Here is an 18,886-nt window from a genome sequence, read left to right as displayed (position 1 = left end):
GTAGATGTGGATGGACCTTTCTCCGGCTTCTTTATCAGACTCTATCACACGCGGTAATTTCTTCCACTATTGAATTAGCTGAGATCTCTCTCTCCTTTGTACTCGGTGAAGGTGGTTTCGGTGATTGCATTGCACGTATACGTGCTCTATTCGCCTTATAACGCTCACTATTCGTCTTCGGCATGTTGAATTATAATTTTTTTCCGTCGAAATTTTTTAAGACATCTTATTTTATTACGTCATTCTCCACCGTATTTTTAAACACGGCGGAGAATGACGAAAGAAATAGCATCACGCAGTCAGTAGGGGTACTGACTGTGTCATGTGTCGCTCGTGCCTAGTACGGTGTGGTACAATGGTGGTAGTGAGGGGTGAATCATTTCGTGTCGCATTTCCTTGGCGATTTTTCTCAATCCACGAACGCATTGCATGTATTACGTGTGCTATACGCCTTACAACACTTACTACAATGGACCTCCGCTTTACGATTGGTTCTTTGTACGATCAAATCACTTTACGATGGACACTCCATAACAAAACACCATTCACTATACGATGTAGCAAGCGCCAGTCATTGTGATCACGTTTACGAATTGAATTTTAATTCTATTAATGGCAATTCTAATAAGCGAAAATAGGAGGAATGTTATCCACAGGCTATGAAAGTAAAGATATAAAGCACAGATTTACACTTTATTACCTTACCAATTAAAAAATTAAATGTTCCGTGAAAATTGGAAGAATATTTTCCACATGTTAACAAAAGGAAAAAAGGAAGACAAAAATGAACTACAACGGGTATTCTGAGGTGGTCACCCTCACAATTACTAACCGGGCCTCACGCTGCTTAACTTCTATGATCGCGCAAAAACCGGGGAATTTAGCCTAGTACGATGGTTAGGTTGTAATGCGTTTACTTATGGTAACGGTCGCATTTTCGTTGCGTTTTTTGTCGATCCACAAACGCAATTACGCCTATTTGAAAACTGCCTGGAGAAGTTTCACATCAAAAATTTTAGCGGGACAGACCCATAGGCCATTCATGGTCCTATGTTTTGCTAACTCCAGCACCATGGTAGCTATGCTTCTGAATCGCGCGTAAGTATGAATTGTCAGTATAATACAAAGGTAATTTTAAAAATATAAATAAATAATGAGGGGATTGTGGCCTATTATTGTCAAATAAGATAACATCTCCTTAAAAAAAGAAACATGTCAATCTTGATAACTATACAGGGTGTTTCAAAAATGATGGTCAATAATTTAAAGGTACAAACTAAAATAAGCAAAAAAGTCCCAGTGAACATCGGGCCGCAAATGAACCGTTTTCGAGATATAATGCATATTTTCTGTTAAGATCCGCCACTGACTATGGGAGCACTAGTTTAGCAAAAAGCTGTGAATCCTTCCTTTGCTAAGGGTGGTTTTATTAAACATAAGATAATAATACATTTTTAATTTTTGGATTCAACACCACAGGATTTTTTACAGATGTTACATGTTACAGGATGTTCTTTCTAACACCCTTTCCTCAACATCAGGTGTTATGCTTCTGGGCCTACCTGCTCATACTCGATGTGCGAAGCGCCCATGTTCTCTAAGGTGTTGATGTACCCTGATGAATGTGCTCCTGTTGGGCTGCCTTCGGCAGGGAAATGCTTCTTGGTACGAACGTGCAGCCTCGAGTGCACTGCCGTTGGCTTTACCATACATGAAGTGCATGTCCGCCTACTCTTTGTTGCTGTAACCTCTTTTCATGTTGACTGTCCTTTGACAAGTACTAGTATGTCTGCTACGTCTCAGAGCATTGAGAAAGGGGAAAGGGAGAGAATGAGCATAACCCAACCTAACCTAAACAAACAAGTCAGCGGTGGATCCCAACTCTGTACAGTTCACCTTGTCAGTGGTGGATTCCAACTAGAAATGTGCGATATCTCGAAAACAATTAGGCTTTTTTTGCATATTGTAGTCTGTACAGTTCACCTTTAAATTATTGACCATCACTTATGAAACACCCTGAATATGCATTTTATTTTATTTTATTTTATTTATGGTATAGGTATTAATTCATTGTAGTAAAAGCTGCTACTATGGAGTTCTGCAGTGAATTTACGCTTTCGCTCTTAACTTGTAATTCTGATACAGTTTTTAGTTCACACAGTTAACTCCTACTGTCCGTAATTATTCTGAAATCATAAATCAGACTGCAAAATTGATAAATCGATATGTTTTTGATCCCGGGCAGCTTCACAAAACAAAAAATATCCAAAACATTCCATAAAATTAATTTTCCATGTTCAAAAATTAATTAATTAATTTTTGAGCATGGAAAGTTTTGAAACTAATAAAAAAGGAGAAATTAAGATAAAATAAGGAATAGTAATACAGTATAAAAAAGATTGAACACTACCAGTTGCGTTTGTATGAAAATCCAGGAAAGACAAAGAAGGGTGTACCTTGATAGCGCATTATTTTGTTATTTTTTATTACATAGCATTAATTTTCTGCGTAAACCTATCTTACGTAGGCGGCCTGTTTTTCCCTGATGGATGGTATGCCAATAAGGAATTTGGACAAATAGTAGTTATGTAACTCTAATTAACCATTAACCGATTATTCATACGTTCATTATTCAGTGTCTTCCATGGCAGGTTAGTCGGCGCGATATGTCACCGTCTGTTACTCGTTTGGACATATCTGGATTCTGTGGACGACAGAATCCAGATATGTCCGTTGCGTACACTGTATTTGAAACAGCACCACCTGACAATATATTCTGCCAGCGCCCATTGCACCCGGTCCTGGGCATTTTTCATAATGGATTTAGGGTGTCTTCACATTAAAAAGTTTGAGAACCACTGGTCTAGATGTTGGGCGCAGTGCAACATCCAGAGTGTAAACCCGGAGCCGGCAACCTTATTCACCATATTAGCTACTTAAAAATAAGATCTCGAGATCGACCTATCGCCATTTTATTAAAGTGTATCTCTGTCTTAAATATAACACTGCTTGTAGAATTATATATATTTTATTTTTGCCAACGATGAGCTAACAAATGCGCTAAGCATGTCTATAAGTTTACAATAGATCTATAAGATGAATTTCGTCCGCTTTTTTTTTTTTTTGTTTTTTTTAAGTAAAAAATAGACGTGAAATATAATGGTGTAGCCTCACAAGTCTCTCAAAAAACGATTCTGAGGTAACCTCTAAAAAAAAACCAATGACATATTATGTAATTTTAAAAACACATTATACAAGTATATAAAATTTATAAACTTAAAAAAAATTAAATCTGACAAGTAATTAAGGAGATTTCTTGTATTAGTGTTCTCCATAAAATTATATTTTTATTTCTGCGCACCGCGATCGACCATTTTTTCCGACTGCCATTGGACGAAAAATGATCGATTTTTATTTCAGGTTCTTCATTGATGATCGGGCTCACAGGAACAAGATCAAGAGTTGTGCGAAGTCGCCTGAGTGGATTCATTCCAAATCTGATGGTACTTATGTAGTCACACATCGCCATCATGTGCAACAGATTCCGTTCTAGTCCACGTACTTTCCCTACGGTTTCTGATCAATGCACCAATCCTTCACTAATATGCAAAGCTGGTCTAGAGATCTCGTCTAGTACAGAATTCTGCTCATTTTGCACTGGTTTGGACATATTGAAATGACGTAAATTGACCATTGTAAATATTCTTCCACCAGTAGTTTCGTATTACTAATAATCTTAATTTAATTTCGCTCGTTTTACTGTTCCCCAACACTATCGCACGCCGGGTTTGTTTGGCCGTAACGGGAATTTGTTAACTTAGTGAATTTTCGTTATTTATTTATTTTATTTTATTATTTTTTTTATTTTAATGATCTTTATTGCTTATACTGTAATTATAAGCAATAAGGAGAAAATAGATAAAAAAAATCCGCCCACACCAGAGAAATTTCAACCAAATATTGAGGTGTGTATTTGAAACAGACTAGGGCTGAAAATAGCAAATTTGTACTGCGCAGAAGGAAGGTTCACTTTGAACAACTTTTGTAAATGTGCGCATTACCATGCGACAGAGAAAAAAAAAAAATGTTACAGAAACCATTATGGGTTATCCGAAATTTCGATCACTGTGTATTTTCATAAAATTATAAATTTATTTGTTTATAGTTGAACTGTAACATTTAAGTGTTTATATTTAAGTAACTGTAACATTAATGAAATTAATTCCTGTAATTTCATTAATGTTACTGCTATTACTTATTATCATTATACAGGAAACCTTGAATTTCTACCTCGTTTCTCTTTTTCCTTTTTCTTTCCAAAAAATGGTTTAGAAAAAGAAGAAGAAAAGAGAAATTGCGAGTAGAAATAATGGAGCCTTATTTCAATCTTGTTCCAGGATAGCAAGTCAAATTTCGGTAGTATCTATCGAAACTAAGTAACTTGGTTTCAATAGATACTTAGAACACAAGGAGGAAGTGCTGCGGAGGAATCTTCCCGGCTACCTCCGTCACACCGTGTTCCAAATGTTTATGTGATCTTGTTTGGACGAGCACAGATGAAGGAATGCCTATATTTTCAGCACATGTGTCCTCTGGGCGTATACTCAAGGTTGGAGCAAACTTCAGTCTTGGATATAGACTAGGTCTGGTGAGACCACCCCCTTGGCCCACTTCAGCACACCCAGAATTCCAGACCCCACAGTTTCTTGTGTATGCTGGTAGGAGTAGCAGACCAAACTTCCACGGCATAGGAGAGTGTACTACTGAAATAAGTATGCGATGTATTTCCTGATAATTCCTTTATTATGAATTTTGCACAAATCTGTTTTTATATTTCAAAACGCTCTTAAGGCTTTGGAGCATTGAGATTGGATATGTTTGAACTTCAAGTTCACATCGAGGATTACTCTTAAGAATTTTACACTGTTTGTGGGAGTCAGTACTTTTTCTGCTAAGGCTGGAAATAGGGATGACGAATTATTGGCAGAAGCCATACGAGTCTGGGTGAAGACGAGATAATTTGATTTCTCGGAATAGAGAGAGACCGAAGAATTGGCATAATCACTGAAAGTGTTTAAATAACTGTTCAGAATTTCTAATGAGGTCTATCTAGCTAGCGAATCACCCGCATGGCCCTCCCTTACATAGGATGTAGCGCACAATATCACCAATGATATGAACGCTGGAACTTCATGGAATGAATATGCATCAGAGAGCAGCGGTCAGAGAAACGCCTTGTGGCTCTTCAACATCCATCATTTTACATATAATACGTTATTACTTGTAAAGTGAAGGTAGTCTTTAGAATACTGTACTACTTTTATCTAGAGATAAACGATTTTTGAGGAGCTCAAATAAGGTGCCTGATAACCCATAGAAACTCTTGAGTAAGACGAGTTGCGGTGTGATCTGGACCGAGTCAAATGCAGGTTTTAGGTCAAGAAATATCGTTTGAAGATCTTCACTGGCAATTGCAGGAGTGAAGTATTTTCTGTGATAGATACTGTAAATCTGTTTCCCATGGCTTGATGGGTGTGCTTAGCCTATGGGCAAAAATTATTAACCCACTATATTATAGATGCAATTTTCGAGCCGTCTTCACCCAGAGGATGTTGACCGGAAATCCGCAGACGATTTCGGATTAGGCTCTTTTGATACCGCCACTACTCAACAAGTAAACCAGTTTGAAGGCACCTGTGATGTTGGATTACTTTATAGTAGAGAAGAGTGCGCGCTTTGCTGCTGAAATAACAAACAAATTTGAGACTAAAAAGAGGCTTTGCCTCAATTCCCAAGGTGGATTTCTAAGACAGTGAATGAATTTATTATTTTAATTATGCTATTAATGTTGCCATTAGTTAGCGTAAGTATTTTATATGTATATATATCAAAAACCTAACATACAAAATACAGAAAATCTCCAGTTACTCGTAAAATGAACGCGTAATCACAACCAGATACAGCATGTAACGGTATGTAATTCTAAATTAATTTTCATATTATATAATTATACTAAAGGATAGTATAGGTTGGCTGTGCAATATTATCAGTCTACGTGTCACTAACATATTACATAAACAGATGGAAGCACTAGTTATTAATTAGTGCTTTTAATAAAACACAGCGTATTTTAATAAAATACGCTGTGTTTTATTAAAATACTTGAAACGCTGAAGTGAAGATCAAGGAGATGATTTAATTACACGCAGCGTTCACTGAAAAAAAGACAACCCAAGATACACAGGTGAAGAAAAATAAATTATTACACATGACTGGAATTAATTAAAACTGAATGATCTTCTGCTGAAGTCCCCCCAACCTCTTTTCAAAGACAGTTTTAGAAACAAAGATATCATTACTATTACTCATCATTCTAGAAAATAATATGAGGGGATCCCAGAGCAATTAATCAGAATGACAAAAAGAATGTTTAAAATTTCAGTGGATGGAATATTATGCCTAGGCAATAACACTCAAATGCGATTTTTTTTTTAAAAGGTGAATCAGTAAGAATGAACTAAGTTATAGAAAACGGTTGGAGGGACCACGTGGGAGAGATCATTAAGAATTGAAAAGAGGCATACTAAATCTAATGCATAATGAATACTAGTTTCTTTTGCAATAAATACCAAGGTGAAAAAATCTCCAGAAATTCATCAGTTGTACATTGCATACAATGATTTGAGTCATGATTATATTTCTGACCGGGAACATGTCAGAAGGATAATCAGGGTCTAGATTTAATCCAGTATATATACCACTTATATAGTATAACGGCCGGATTTTACATCAGATAACAACATCGAATATGATATTAACGCAGCAATAAATAACCGATATTTATTTTATCTTATGAACATTGAATATTAATGTATTCGTAGTATTTCCATTACTAAAAATAAGGAAATTTTCAGCTGTCATGTCGCGTACGAGTATAAAAATGTTATCACTATCTCTAATTACGTTTTGAGAAATCATAATACTTACCTTATATGCAATACCATCTGGCATTGCATGTATCATTAATACAACTCGTGACATTGCGTTCGGGACTTTTTCTGCAAAAGCAGAGGACTATCTAGTTTTTTTTATTATGTATTCATTTCAGCCTACACAGTTTTTAAACTGCACAGGAAAAGGCTATAATCCTGTGTCTCTCAGCAGTAGGAATTCCGCCTTTTGACGAGTTGGCTTGGTATTGCATTGCTTTCAAACAAATGGCATTTCAAAAACCAAAAGGTTATTCTGTCATTTGTTTAAAATACGAAACACTGTTATGGCAGCCAGTTTCACAACTTATGGTCCATCAGGTAGCCAGTGATCACAAGTGACAATTCCTGGACAAAACAGCCAAAAAAGTCTGAGTTCGTTCTGCTGCGTTTATCTTTGAAGTTTAAACTCTGCAGGCCCCGAAAAAAACGCAAAAGGATAAAGTAGTCTCTTTTTTTACAAGTATCAATTAAGCTAAATATGGTTAGCTATTTTATAAGTTTTGAGGTTTCGTGTAACAACTTGTTCATTTTTATCTTGGTGTATCCAAAAATATTCACATAAACAAAGAAATACTGTTCAAGGCTTAGACCTAAATGGATGTGAGATGAACTATTCAGACACGTGGCAGAGAAGAAAAGTGCATAGGATGCATATAAATTATCAGGTGATACAGAAACCTATGGTAGATATAAATTAGTCCGTAATCAAGTGACAAAAAAGGTTAGGCAAGCTAAAGCAGATTATGAGAAATCTCTCGCAAAGAACGGAAAGAGAAACAGCAAAGACTTCTAAGTTTATATTAGCAGTAGAAGGAAGGGGTTGAATCACATTGGGCCACTTGTGTCAGTGGGTTAACTGTTGATAACCTTGCCCTTGCACAGGGTGCTGATAAATTGAACAGGTATTTTGCATCTATATTCACACATGAGGAATTCTTTAGGGAAGGAGATGCCAGAAGTTCAAACTCTCTAACGAGGAGCTAAAATGACTCTGTGACAACTGGAAGGAAAGTCGGGGAGAAATTGTTGAGGACGGACATTAAAAAGGAATCTGGGGCGGATGGAATCTATCCAATTATATTAAGGGAGACATCAAAGGAGGTAAGCAAACCCTTAGCCATAATTATGAGACCATCCTTGGATTTAGGAGAAGTCCCTATGAACTGGAGATGTGCGAATATATCCCCAGTTCATAAAGAGTGTTTCAAAAGGCGACATGAGAAATTACAGACCTATTAGCTTAACGTCTGTTCCAAGGAAAATAATGGAATCACTGGTTAAAGAAGTAATGCATGACAATTTTGACAAGCATGCAACTATACTGCAATCACATCATGGATATGTCAAGGGTGACTTTGTCTAGCCAATCTGATGGGTTACTATAATGCAGTGACCACGGAACTGGATGGAAAAAATAATTTTGATATCATATACTTGGATTTCAGGAAGGCTATTGATACTGTTGCACATAAAATACTGCTTTATAAACTGGAGCATTGTGGCATTAAGGGCAAGTTACTGCTATGGATAAGGGGATAGTTAAGTGGAAGAAGACAGAGAGCAGTTATCAATGGGCACTGCTCTTCGTTGACTAATGTTCCTAGTAGAGTTCCCCAGGGTTCAGTGTTGTTCCCCAGGGTCCAGTGTTCCCCAGGGTCCATTGTTTATTTTCAATATTTATCAATGATATTGACGTAGGTATATCAGGCTTAATTTCTAAGTTTGCAGATGATAGCAGAACGGTTAGCAATAGTCATCAGGGTGAGCTACTGTAATAAGATCTAGGAAATCTAGGTCGATGTGCTGAGAAATGGCAGTTAGAGTTTAATATTGACAAATGCAAGGTAGTGCACATGGGTAGCAGTAATGCCAGAGCAACTTAATTGTGTGGTGCTCAGGGTAATGGAAAATGAAAAAGACCTGGGGATTAAGTGCATTCAGATATGAAGTTCTCTGAACAGTGCAAACATGCTGCTAGGGCAGTTCATGGGGTTTTGTCAATGATATACGGTAATCACCTCCTTATCCCTACTTTGCTAGCAGGGATAAGGAGGTGATTACCCCTTTGTATAAGGCTATGGTTAGGCCGCATTTTGAGCAGTGCATACAGGTCTAGAATCCTCAGTTTAGGAGGGATGTAGAACTGCTGGAACAGATGTAGAGAAGGTCAACCAGATTGATGAAGGACACAAAAGGGTGCTCTCACCTAGTTCTGCAAATTGCAGCGTCTCGAGACTAAGCACCTGCTGGTAGATCTGATTGTGTTTAAAAAGTCTTGAATGGATTGATTAAGCTAATGGTATTCTTCCACCTGCTGAGACTGCACACATGAGGGGGCATAAATTCAAGTTGAGGAACGATGACTGCAGGATAGATGTGTGGAAGTTTGCCTTCAGCCAGCGGGTCGTTGATTGTTAGAACAGGCTTCCATCTGTTGTTATGGAAGTAGATGGGTTGAATATATTCAAGAGAGAACTAGACAAATTCTTGGAGGGTACGGGTGAACTGTTTTTTTTTTTTTTTTTTAACGTGAAATATCCTTGCAAGCAGCTACAAATATTTCAACCGAGTAAATCTGATTGGCCACATGCTTCACTGAAGTGATTACGCCATCCGGGATCCCCCTCCCCCAGAGGTGTTTCCTACGCACCCACCTTTAGTCTGCGTCGAGGACTCGACGCAGCGGTAGTGTGCGATTTACAATCAAACGTCATTCGTTTGAATTTCGTTGAACTGCATTAGAAAAACACAATAAAACAAATTATTTTCGAAAATAAAATTTGAGTGTTCAACCATGCTGAAGTCAAAACTCAGAGCGTTCTCGAGAGTATCGAACAAGAAAGAAAGCGACAAGACCTAAGAAAATAAAGACGATGATACCAATCAGTGCGCGAGAACGAAAATGACTGTCAAGATTGCGTAAAAAACAAACAAAAAAAAAAAAAAAAAAAAATCAAGCGTTGGATTTAGCAGTGGCCTCAACCAGCAATGCCGCTCCATCTAACAGCGATGTACCCGCCGAAGTGACTATTAATTATGTACAATGGAACATTTCTCATATTTCGGAGCAGATGACCTTAAATGATCAACTCCTTTTCTTCACGCCGACTCCTATTTACATAAGAATGCGCATATTGTCCTTAGGAAGGCCGCTGTTCAAGTAATTTGCAATCACAAATATACTATCTTTACTTTAGCTATCATAAATCCATTGTACAGTATCTTGTCTTCCAGCTGAAATTATGGAAATTTCTGAATCAAAGCTCTTTTATTTCGTAATCAATATATACAGATCAAAATACCTAAACGAAACGCGAAGGATCCTTCACATAAAACCATCTACCGTGCGTGCTCAGCACACGGACCATTTTTTTTTTTTTTTTTTTGGCTGATGCTATATAAGCTTGCTTTCTTGCATCATTTGTCACTACTATATAAAGTAACGTGGAGCCTGTTAATATCGTTCCTTTATAACGCTGTTCCCCACAGGCAAATCTTGTAACATATTTTGAACATCCTTCTCTATGAGAAGAAGGTCAGTTCTCTGAGTGAAGTAGAAAAAGAGCCGAATCCGAGTACCGATAATTCACGTGTGAAACTCATACTGAGTTTCACACGTGAATTATACTCATACTGAGCTTCAAGCTCAGTATGAGTATAATTTGCAATATGTTGTGGAAACGGTAAAAGGACGAAAACAAGCCCAAAAATATCGGCCAGTGTGGACCCGCCATATGACGGATAAAGCGGACCAGGTGACCTTTATCCGTTCGCGTGTTCCGTCTCTATACAAAGCTAGAAAAAATCTAAAAGTTTTAGTTCTCTATTTTTTAAGTTGATTTCCAAAACGCAAACAATGTTACAGCCCATCCATGATATTTGTCATGCGCATGTCTTCATTTGAAGACATGCACATGACAAATGAAGACATGCTATGCGCATTTCTTCATTTGATGTGAATTAATCTTTAAACGGCGACCATAACATTTAAGATAAGCTACATTTCAAGAAAACAGATCTACTGATGAAGACGCGAAGCGCCTTTAAAGTGGAAGCGATATTTAACCTGCAATGGTTAGTGTCATGAAGATTCAGCTACAGCCGAAAATAAAGTTCATTTTGTTTGTGATATTTTTACTGAATAACTATGAAAAAAACGAGAGTAAACAGCAAGAATTAAATGCAATTGTGAATATTTCGTTCCTGTTAAACAATAGACTAAAAATTAGCAGCTGCGCTTTCATTTTCATCCAATTGGAAAATAAATATAATATAATGTAGCCGAGTGGTACTCTGGAGTACCACTCGGCTGCATTAAATTATATTTATTTTACATGCGTTTTATATGATAGTTTGAGCCGACGTGACTGATAAATATGGTAATGCTCCTCTTGTATTTAAAGCTTTGAGTGGGCTGTGTTTGTGTTTAACAATTTGAATGGATTGAGTGAGCTAAACCCTGATGGCTTCCTTCCTCTTGTTCACGCAATACACATGAGGGGGCATACATTTTAAATGTGCAAAGATGATTGCAGGACAGACGTGCAGAAATTTGCTTTCAGCCAGATGGTAGTCGATTGTTGGAACAAACATCCATCTGGTGTTGTTGAAGTGGATAGTTTAAATTTAGAACTAGATAAATTATTAGAGGGGTTGAACAAGTGATGCTGTCTTATAAGCTTGCTTGCATCATTTGTCACTACTATACTAGTAAACTAATACACAATTCTCTGCGGTGTAAACTCTTCTGACATTGTGTGACCATCCCAGAGTATAAACAGAAAATAAGTTACGATTCAACTGCGATACTTTGTTCTTAGGAAATAGTGTAAATATCAACGGTTAGTTTCAACAGCGAATAGGATTCACTTTGACCGACCAGCGCAGATAAACTGGAAGTCTGTCTAAAATGATAATAATTATTTTTATATATGAAACGCAACTAAATTATTTATATTTCATTATATCTCTATTTTCATACTGGAGTAAGTTAGATGAATCGTTGGTTCGTGCGTCATCTAATACAGAAATTACACATTTTAACGGAAATGGCTGAATATCGCGAGGGTGTCCATATATTACCTGAGTTATCCGATTAATATATGGTTAATACGTTTACTGACGAAAAATTGTTTAAAAAAAAATAAAAAATCGGCCTTCAGACCATTCAAAGGCCTCGCAATGTTCGCCCAGCGCCCACGAAACTTTTTTTTCCATTCTGCGGTAATACTTATTGTTTGTACACTTCATAATGGCAGGGTCTGACTTTTAAAATGCTGCTACTGTTAAAATATAGTGACAGCCTTGTTTCATGACGACGGACCGAAATAAAAAAAACTCCAGACCAAGGTACACAGTACCTTCTAATACGTGAACGACCAACGAATGGTATTAAAACAAGACAGAAGTATCACATGATCCAAAAAAAAGTATAGTTGACGTTGTGTGCCTTCCGAATTTCCATTTACATAATCAAATACTTGAAGCGGTCCGTTACTGAAATAGCAGCATGACCTGAAACATGGACAGAGCAGGTTCCGATTTAGATATGATCAGACTAAACTATACTGAATATCAAGCTTAAGAGGCTCTGTCTATGATTTGACCAATAAACTGATTTCCGGGAATCCTGGCGCCTCTCTCTGGTTCTGCAGACGGATGCGAGAAATACCTAGAATCTCAGCGTCTGACCTCGAAGTCAACAATTCAGCCTGAGGGACGGACAAAGTTTCCAAAGAACCCCAAGAGTCATTTTTCCAATATATGATGTGTGTGTGTGTGTAACACTATGTAAAACCTGAATTTTGAACGTTTTTGAGGGCTGTTATAGCACGAGATCCTAAGCTCCAGCTTTTGGCGGATAAAGTTGCTCATTTGTAGTGAAATTTTGTATTTCAAAATATTAACAAAATGTTATAAAATGTAAGGGTAAGCTCATAAAAGGTAAGATGAATTAGTTCGAGATGTTTGACCTTACTAGTGTAGATTCTAACTACAGAAGTGAAGAGTTAGTTAAATATTACTTGCATTCGCATAAAATGAAGAAAAAAATGTATATTTTATTTTCAAACTGAATTTATTTTAGCTCGGAAAATCTTAAAATGCATTCGTATAAAAAAGAAAATAATAATAATAAAAGAAAAGAAGAGATGAAAGATTTATTCAAAGAAAAAAGAGTTAGTTCGTTTGCCACTATCCAGAATAATAAATGTGAAAAAAGCTATCGTATACGCAATTTTTGCACAATTATTCTTTACATTTATTTATATTAATATTATGGCTATGATGCACCTTCTCTGCATTTATTTTTATATTTTTATTTTAATTCAGTTGATAGTTTACTTCAATATATTTTCAGATAACATCCTTCAAGAAAGAACACCAAGCCCCATCCAGATCCTCGACACGGACACTACATCTGAAGTGCAACTCCTAACAGACACCCACTCAGAAAACGAAGAAAGAGAAAGCAAGACTTCTAGTTGTGGAGCTGATTTAGCGGAAGGCAATGCAGAGAAAGACTCAAATAATGGAGACAGTGATGGTGGAAAGGGCAAAACGAAATCGAGCAAGGCTCAAATGACTGGAAAGTGCAACTGTGACGAATTGCTTCGCATAGAAGCCCATTTGGAGACAAAAGACTTATGGGACAAATTTCACGGTCTGGGCACTGAGATGATTATTACGAAGACTGGAAGGTGAGTAAGAAAAACTGCATGTTAAGTGTATGCATCCAGATGCCATTCTTTGACTTTAATGAAATCGAATTAAATAAATTACATAATACAGTGCATACATATATGAGGTTTGATCTAGAGTTTTCCGCTCGATACTAAAGTTTTCAATCTCAAATGGAGAACATAGTAGAGAGATTTCTGTTTTCATTTATGCAAATAAAGGACCGCAACCAATCTTTAAAGAACCGACATAATACAAAACACGCATTATAGAATTGGCCTTGGTGCTTAAAACAAAAACTGGGAATATCAAATATTTTTCCTTAATTTTAGTTCAAGAAATTTTCTTATACAATCTGCAAAAAAATTCTTAATACCGTTTTCCTCCCTCACATTTTCAGGCAATTTCCAATCATTTATTTTGGTACAATGCTTAATGGTGATTTCGAATGTTCTTTCAACTTTTTAATTATCACAAACGCCTTCTGAAATATAAATATCATACCTCATTCAGATGGAAAATAAAATATGATTTGGAGACCTACCAATTAATAAAAACTTGAACGTAACAACTGTACAATGTCATGTCCATATACAGTATTCATTTTACAAATCAATAACAGGTTAAACGAGTTGATCGACGGTTTTGTCTTTGTAATTGAAGAGAAAGTTTAATGCCGTTTTACTTAAGCAGACTGTACTTATTATGAAAAAGCATTTTTACCAAGTACTTGTCTAATTATTCCTATTTATCTTTTATTAGCCCAATAACCATTTTTTTTTAAATTCAAATAGTCATAGCTCCGAACCGTTTCAGAATTTATTATCAGTTTTTTTTTCTTCTTCTTTTGCACTCTTAGATTACGTCGCAGAATTTTTTTTGTGTATTTTTAATTTCCTAATCGCTGCTTCGTCATCATTATAATTGTTAGCAGTTACTATAGAAATTAAAAACGGAATAAATACCGTATTGTTTTACTACACTACGTTCTTAAAGAACATTCAAAAACTGAAACCATTTCAAATAAATTTGAATCATAATTATTCAGTCGTCAATTTTGCAAATCGAAATTTGTGTCGTAGCACCTTACAGCAAGAGAGACATTGCGATATCTTCAATAACACCGTTCGTCAACATGGACACAGTTTAATGACACAGGACCTTACGATTTTCAACAGAATAATGCACCCCCCCCCTTCCATCGCCTTCACAAAGCTCGTTGCGCGGGTGCCTGATGTGGGACGAATACGTAACATTGATGGACCATTTCGCTCACGTCCCCGATTCCTACCCAAAAGCACCATTGAGCTGGAATCGGATTATGTAAGAAATTGGAAAGAAGTTGAGGACTTGCCAACTGAGGCAAACATTACTCACCCAATCAATTAAAGGCTGTTCTGCTGGAGAAATAAGGAAATATTTCTGTTGACACTCGTTATAATTTGGTAGAAAGTGTACTCTGAAGGTTATGTGCTATGTTAGAGGCAACATATGCTCTTCCCCTTATTAAAATCTTGTTCAATACTTATGGTAACTTAATATATATATTATAATTTGTTATATTACTTTTTAATCATAACATATTTTTTGATGTTAACTAGGTTATCAAGGATTTTTCCTTTTTTTAGTTAAGTAAAAAGTAGAGATAAAATACAATAAAATTTTCTAATTCACTAAAAAGCAAAATTTAATGTTTTTCATTTTTGCGCTAAAAGTTTTATTTAAACTTTTTAGTATCAAAATTGAGAATAATTTTATTTTTAAAATTCTTTTAACTTATTTTTTTAAACAATACAAACAATTTAACTATGAAAGAATGGCGGAAATTCCTTCACTTAGTACTTCTATCAAAGACGTGGAACGTGTCGTGTGAGAGAGAGAGAGAGATGGTAGCACTGAGTTAGGATCTCATTAAAATTTATGACAAAGCTCCCTTCCTCTACTGTTAATGGACACGTCGTCCGTCGTCTAGGGGTAATGTGTTATTGAAAAACGCACTGGAGTGTGTAGAAAGATGGTCGATATGCATTTAGGGATGTGTACAAAGGTTGCTGACCAATACAGTCGCAGCAATGTCCCCCCGTTACGTGGATACTGTTATCTAAGGAGATGGTTGTGCCGCTAATGGATAAACAGTTCTACCTTTTTATAGGTCCAGATTCCCACACCCATTTTCAAATCATCCTAAGTAGTACAATAAAGAGATGAAACTGTTTTAGATATAAATAGACAGTACAGCTCTAGATAGAAGACTACAAGTTCAGGTGTAAAGAACTCTAAAGAATGATTAGTACTTAATGAGAAGAATACGTAAATCCTCAATGAAAGTTGGGTTATATTGAACACCGTATAGCTGGTATGCCATATTAGGTAGAGAATATTTCTGTGTTTAAAGATCAAATCAAATAACTGTCTAATTATTTTATCTCTAATTAATTTCACTCGAAGGTTATCAAACCCATGTTAAACTTTTGAACTCGCAAAATATATTAAAATTTTCAGATTTTAATATATTTTAAAATTTTGCCATTGCGTATGATTTACATTAATGGGCACATGAACTGTATTTACCTGATAACTTAATTTAATAAATACTGTTAATTCTGTTTAATAATTTGGTTTCCTTTCATAAAATTTTCGAACAGCTTTGTGGACTTATTTATTTTTTTTAAACGAATTAAATATTTACTTAATTCAACAATAAGTCGTCGCCATAAACAAAGAATTAAAAATATATTTTGGGTTGCTTAACAGTTTTTAAGCAGTTCAAAATTATCCAGATATTTCATTTCATTTTATTTATATAGTCTTTTATTAAAAAGACCTTTTCGTTGCATCATTTAGCCACTTTAGTACTACTACTATATTCTAGTTTAAAAATGGTATAGAATTTTAAATGTTTCAAAATTTTTGTTTTAAATTATGTGCTTAAAATGAAATAGTATTTAATTTTGTTCAAAAGCAATACAATTAAGATAGTTAAAAAGTATAAATAAGTTCAGGTTTTTGTGAGTCTTAGATACAAACTTTTTAACGAATCAAGTCGTTGTCCCTAGACAGGATAATCCCAAGGAGCCCTACAAGTTTAGGAGCTCCTACTGATGCCCAGAATTTATTTGTACTAAAAGCAGATTTATCCTTACTAAAATAAAAGTTAAAAGAAAAAAAAAGTTGTTATAAAGAAATTATCTTTCATTATTTATAATTGTCCATAAAAGTGATCCTTCTCGAAGTCTTATGAATTCAACGAATCTGTTTGGTAGTAGGACTCTGAATCATACCAGGGGATTCAGAGTTTGCTACCAAACTTTGGGATCGCGTTGGGCAGGCAGGTCGCGAAGGGGTAGGCAACATAGGTACGATCGACACTGCCGCGATGACGGCGAATAAGAAACTATAAATAGTCAAAACATCAAAAGTTAAGAGAAGAAAAGCTTACATTAACAGATCAAAAATTTATACAAAATAAAATCATAAAAATAATTTCTAGTAGTTTTGTGAACAGATGACGGTCACCAAAGCAGTTATACATAAAAATCCTTCCACTTAGGTGGGAGGAACAGCAATTGCCACATCGCCAGAAGATTGATAGAAGATCCATTTATGGTTTTGTTTCCGGATATTCTTAAAATCACCAATAAAAAATTACACCGGCCAGTTTCTATATTCTTATGGAAACGTTTTGCCTTTTAATATTTGGCAGTGTTTTGAAGTTTGTCTACTGTAAGCATCACATGCAAACTGTCTACTGTAAGCATCACATTGCAGTCACATTATATGAATAAAGTGATATTTGAACGATTCGCTACAAGCTACCTGTTTCCTTTCAAAAAAAAAAAAAAAAAAGGGAGTCATTTTCACGTGAGTAGGTGCGAAAAACGCCTATCAACGGCCCTTGAGTTTGAGGATTAATAATATGCTGCCCCGATGAGAACCCGCACTCCTGTAAATTAGTTCCATTCTAATCTTTGGTTCTTTCTTCTTAATCAGAACTTTTTCCTAAATTTTGCGGCCTGCGGTAGCATGTAGTCATACGTAAGTGCAGTAGTATACACGTTTTGGTTGACCATGGTCGAATCGACGTGACGGCAAAACAAGGTTCAAGATAATATTCGTGAAATGTCTGTCGAACCACCTAATTCACGGTCGAGCTGAAATATAAACAGATTTTTTTTTTTTATTACAACAAAAAATCAGCCTCTTTTTGTTAACTAAAGGTTCTGTATGAGTACACAATCTAGCTATTCAGCTTAATACAGTCAGCTTTATTTAACCATATGTAAAATTATTAATTCTACCTCTTAATATCGACACATTTTATCTTGCTATCCAGGAAATTCATTTTTTTTTTAAAATCTTTATTCAATCTATAGTATTTCAAAGAATCCCTGGTCTGCTGACGGTGGGAAGCCTCATTGTAATAATACAGGGTACACTCTCTCTCTCTCTCCAAATTTATTGACATTTGAGGCTATCACAAACATTCTCTCAACTATGTCAAGTTGGACTTGTTACCTGGGCGTCTAAAACCACTGATGGGGCTATACACTCAAGCCAATTGACCGAATTTCGGTCGTCCTGTGGCAGCCAAATCCTTTGCTTGCGCTTTCATGATGGTGGAACTGTTAGCAACCCTAGGTATAACCTAATGTGCAAGTCCTGAAATACGGCACCCAGTATACTGGAGGTAACCACCCAGGCGCAAACCAACGTAAGGAGGGATCGAAGTGTGGTGCCAACACCACCACGTAGAGAAATGCACCCCTCTACGTTACCAGACAATACTAGGTGGTATTTCACTGGTTGACTCTCATCAACCGGAGCAATACTACCACTTTGCTAATTGGCGGCTTGAAGTGGGGGGAGCCAATATTTAGTCTTCTGAGCAAAGCTCTGGCAACTCCACCCACACATCTCTTCCATCATGCAATATGATCGATGTCTTTTGATGTTATGATGAACATCATAGCGAGATCCAATCTTTCGTACATGTAGAGGGTACAGCTCTAAAACGATATTCACAGGCCGGTCCAGCCGCTAGATAGACCCCTATGTGTTTTTCTAAGAGGCTTCCGGATCAGAGTGTATAATCTCGCTGCCAGATAGTGACTGGAGAGAGTCTAAGTAGTGTGTATGCTTGGGGGGGGGGGACATTGTCAAGGCCACGTTACGTAACGAGCTGGGTTTATTCTTGCCATGTACACCATATCCAAAAA

At 36.2% G+C, this 18,886-nt stretch overlaps 1 protein-coding gene across 1 annotated transcript in view; it reads left to right on the top strand.

Annotated features, from left to right (window-relative positions):
• LOC150079055 (T-box transcription factor TBX20-like) overlaps positions 1-18,886 on the top strand; it is a 220,261-nt gene that overhangs the window by 72,340 nt on the left and 129,035 nt on the right. The window contains exon 2 of the mRNA XM_090382454.1: positions 13,351-13,690. Within this exon, the coding sequence (XP_090238580.1) occupies positions 13,351-13,690 (340 nt within the window). The remainder of the gene's footprint in view (positions 1-13,350; positions 13,691-18,886) is intronic.

Source organism: Mastigoproctus giganteus, chromosome 10, assembly GCF_048544385.1.
Source record: "Mastigoproctus giganteus isolate SK-2022 chromosome 10, ASM4854438v1, whole genome shotgun sequence".
NCBI classification, from domain to species: domain Eukaryota; kingdom Metazoa; phylum Arthropoda; class Arachnida; order Uropygi; family Thelyphonidae; genus Mastigoproctus; species Mastigoproctus giganteus.
Note: the sequence above shows the minus strand (reverse complement) of the source record. Positions and strands in the feature narration are given on the sequence as shown.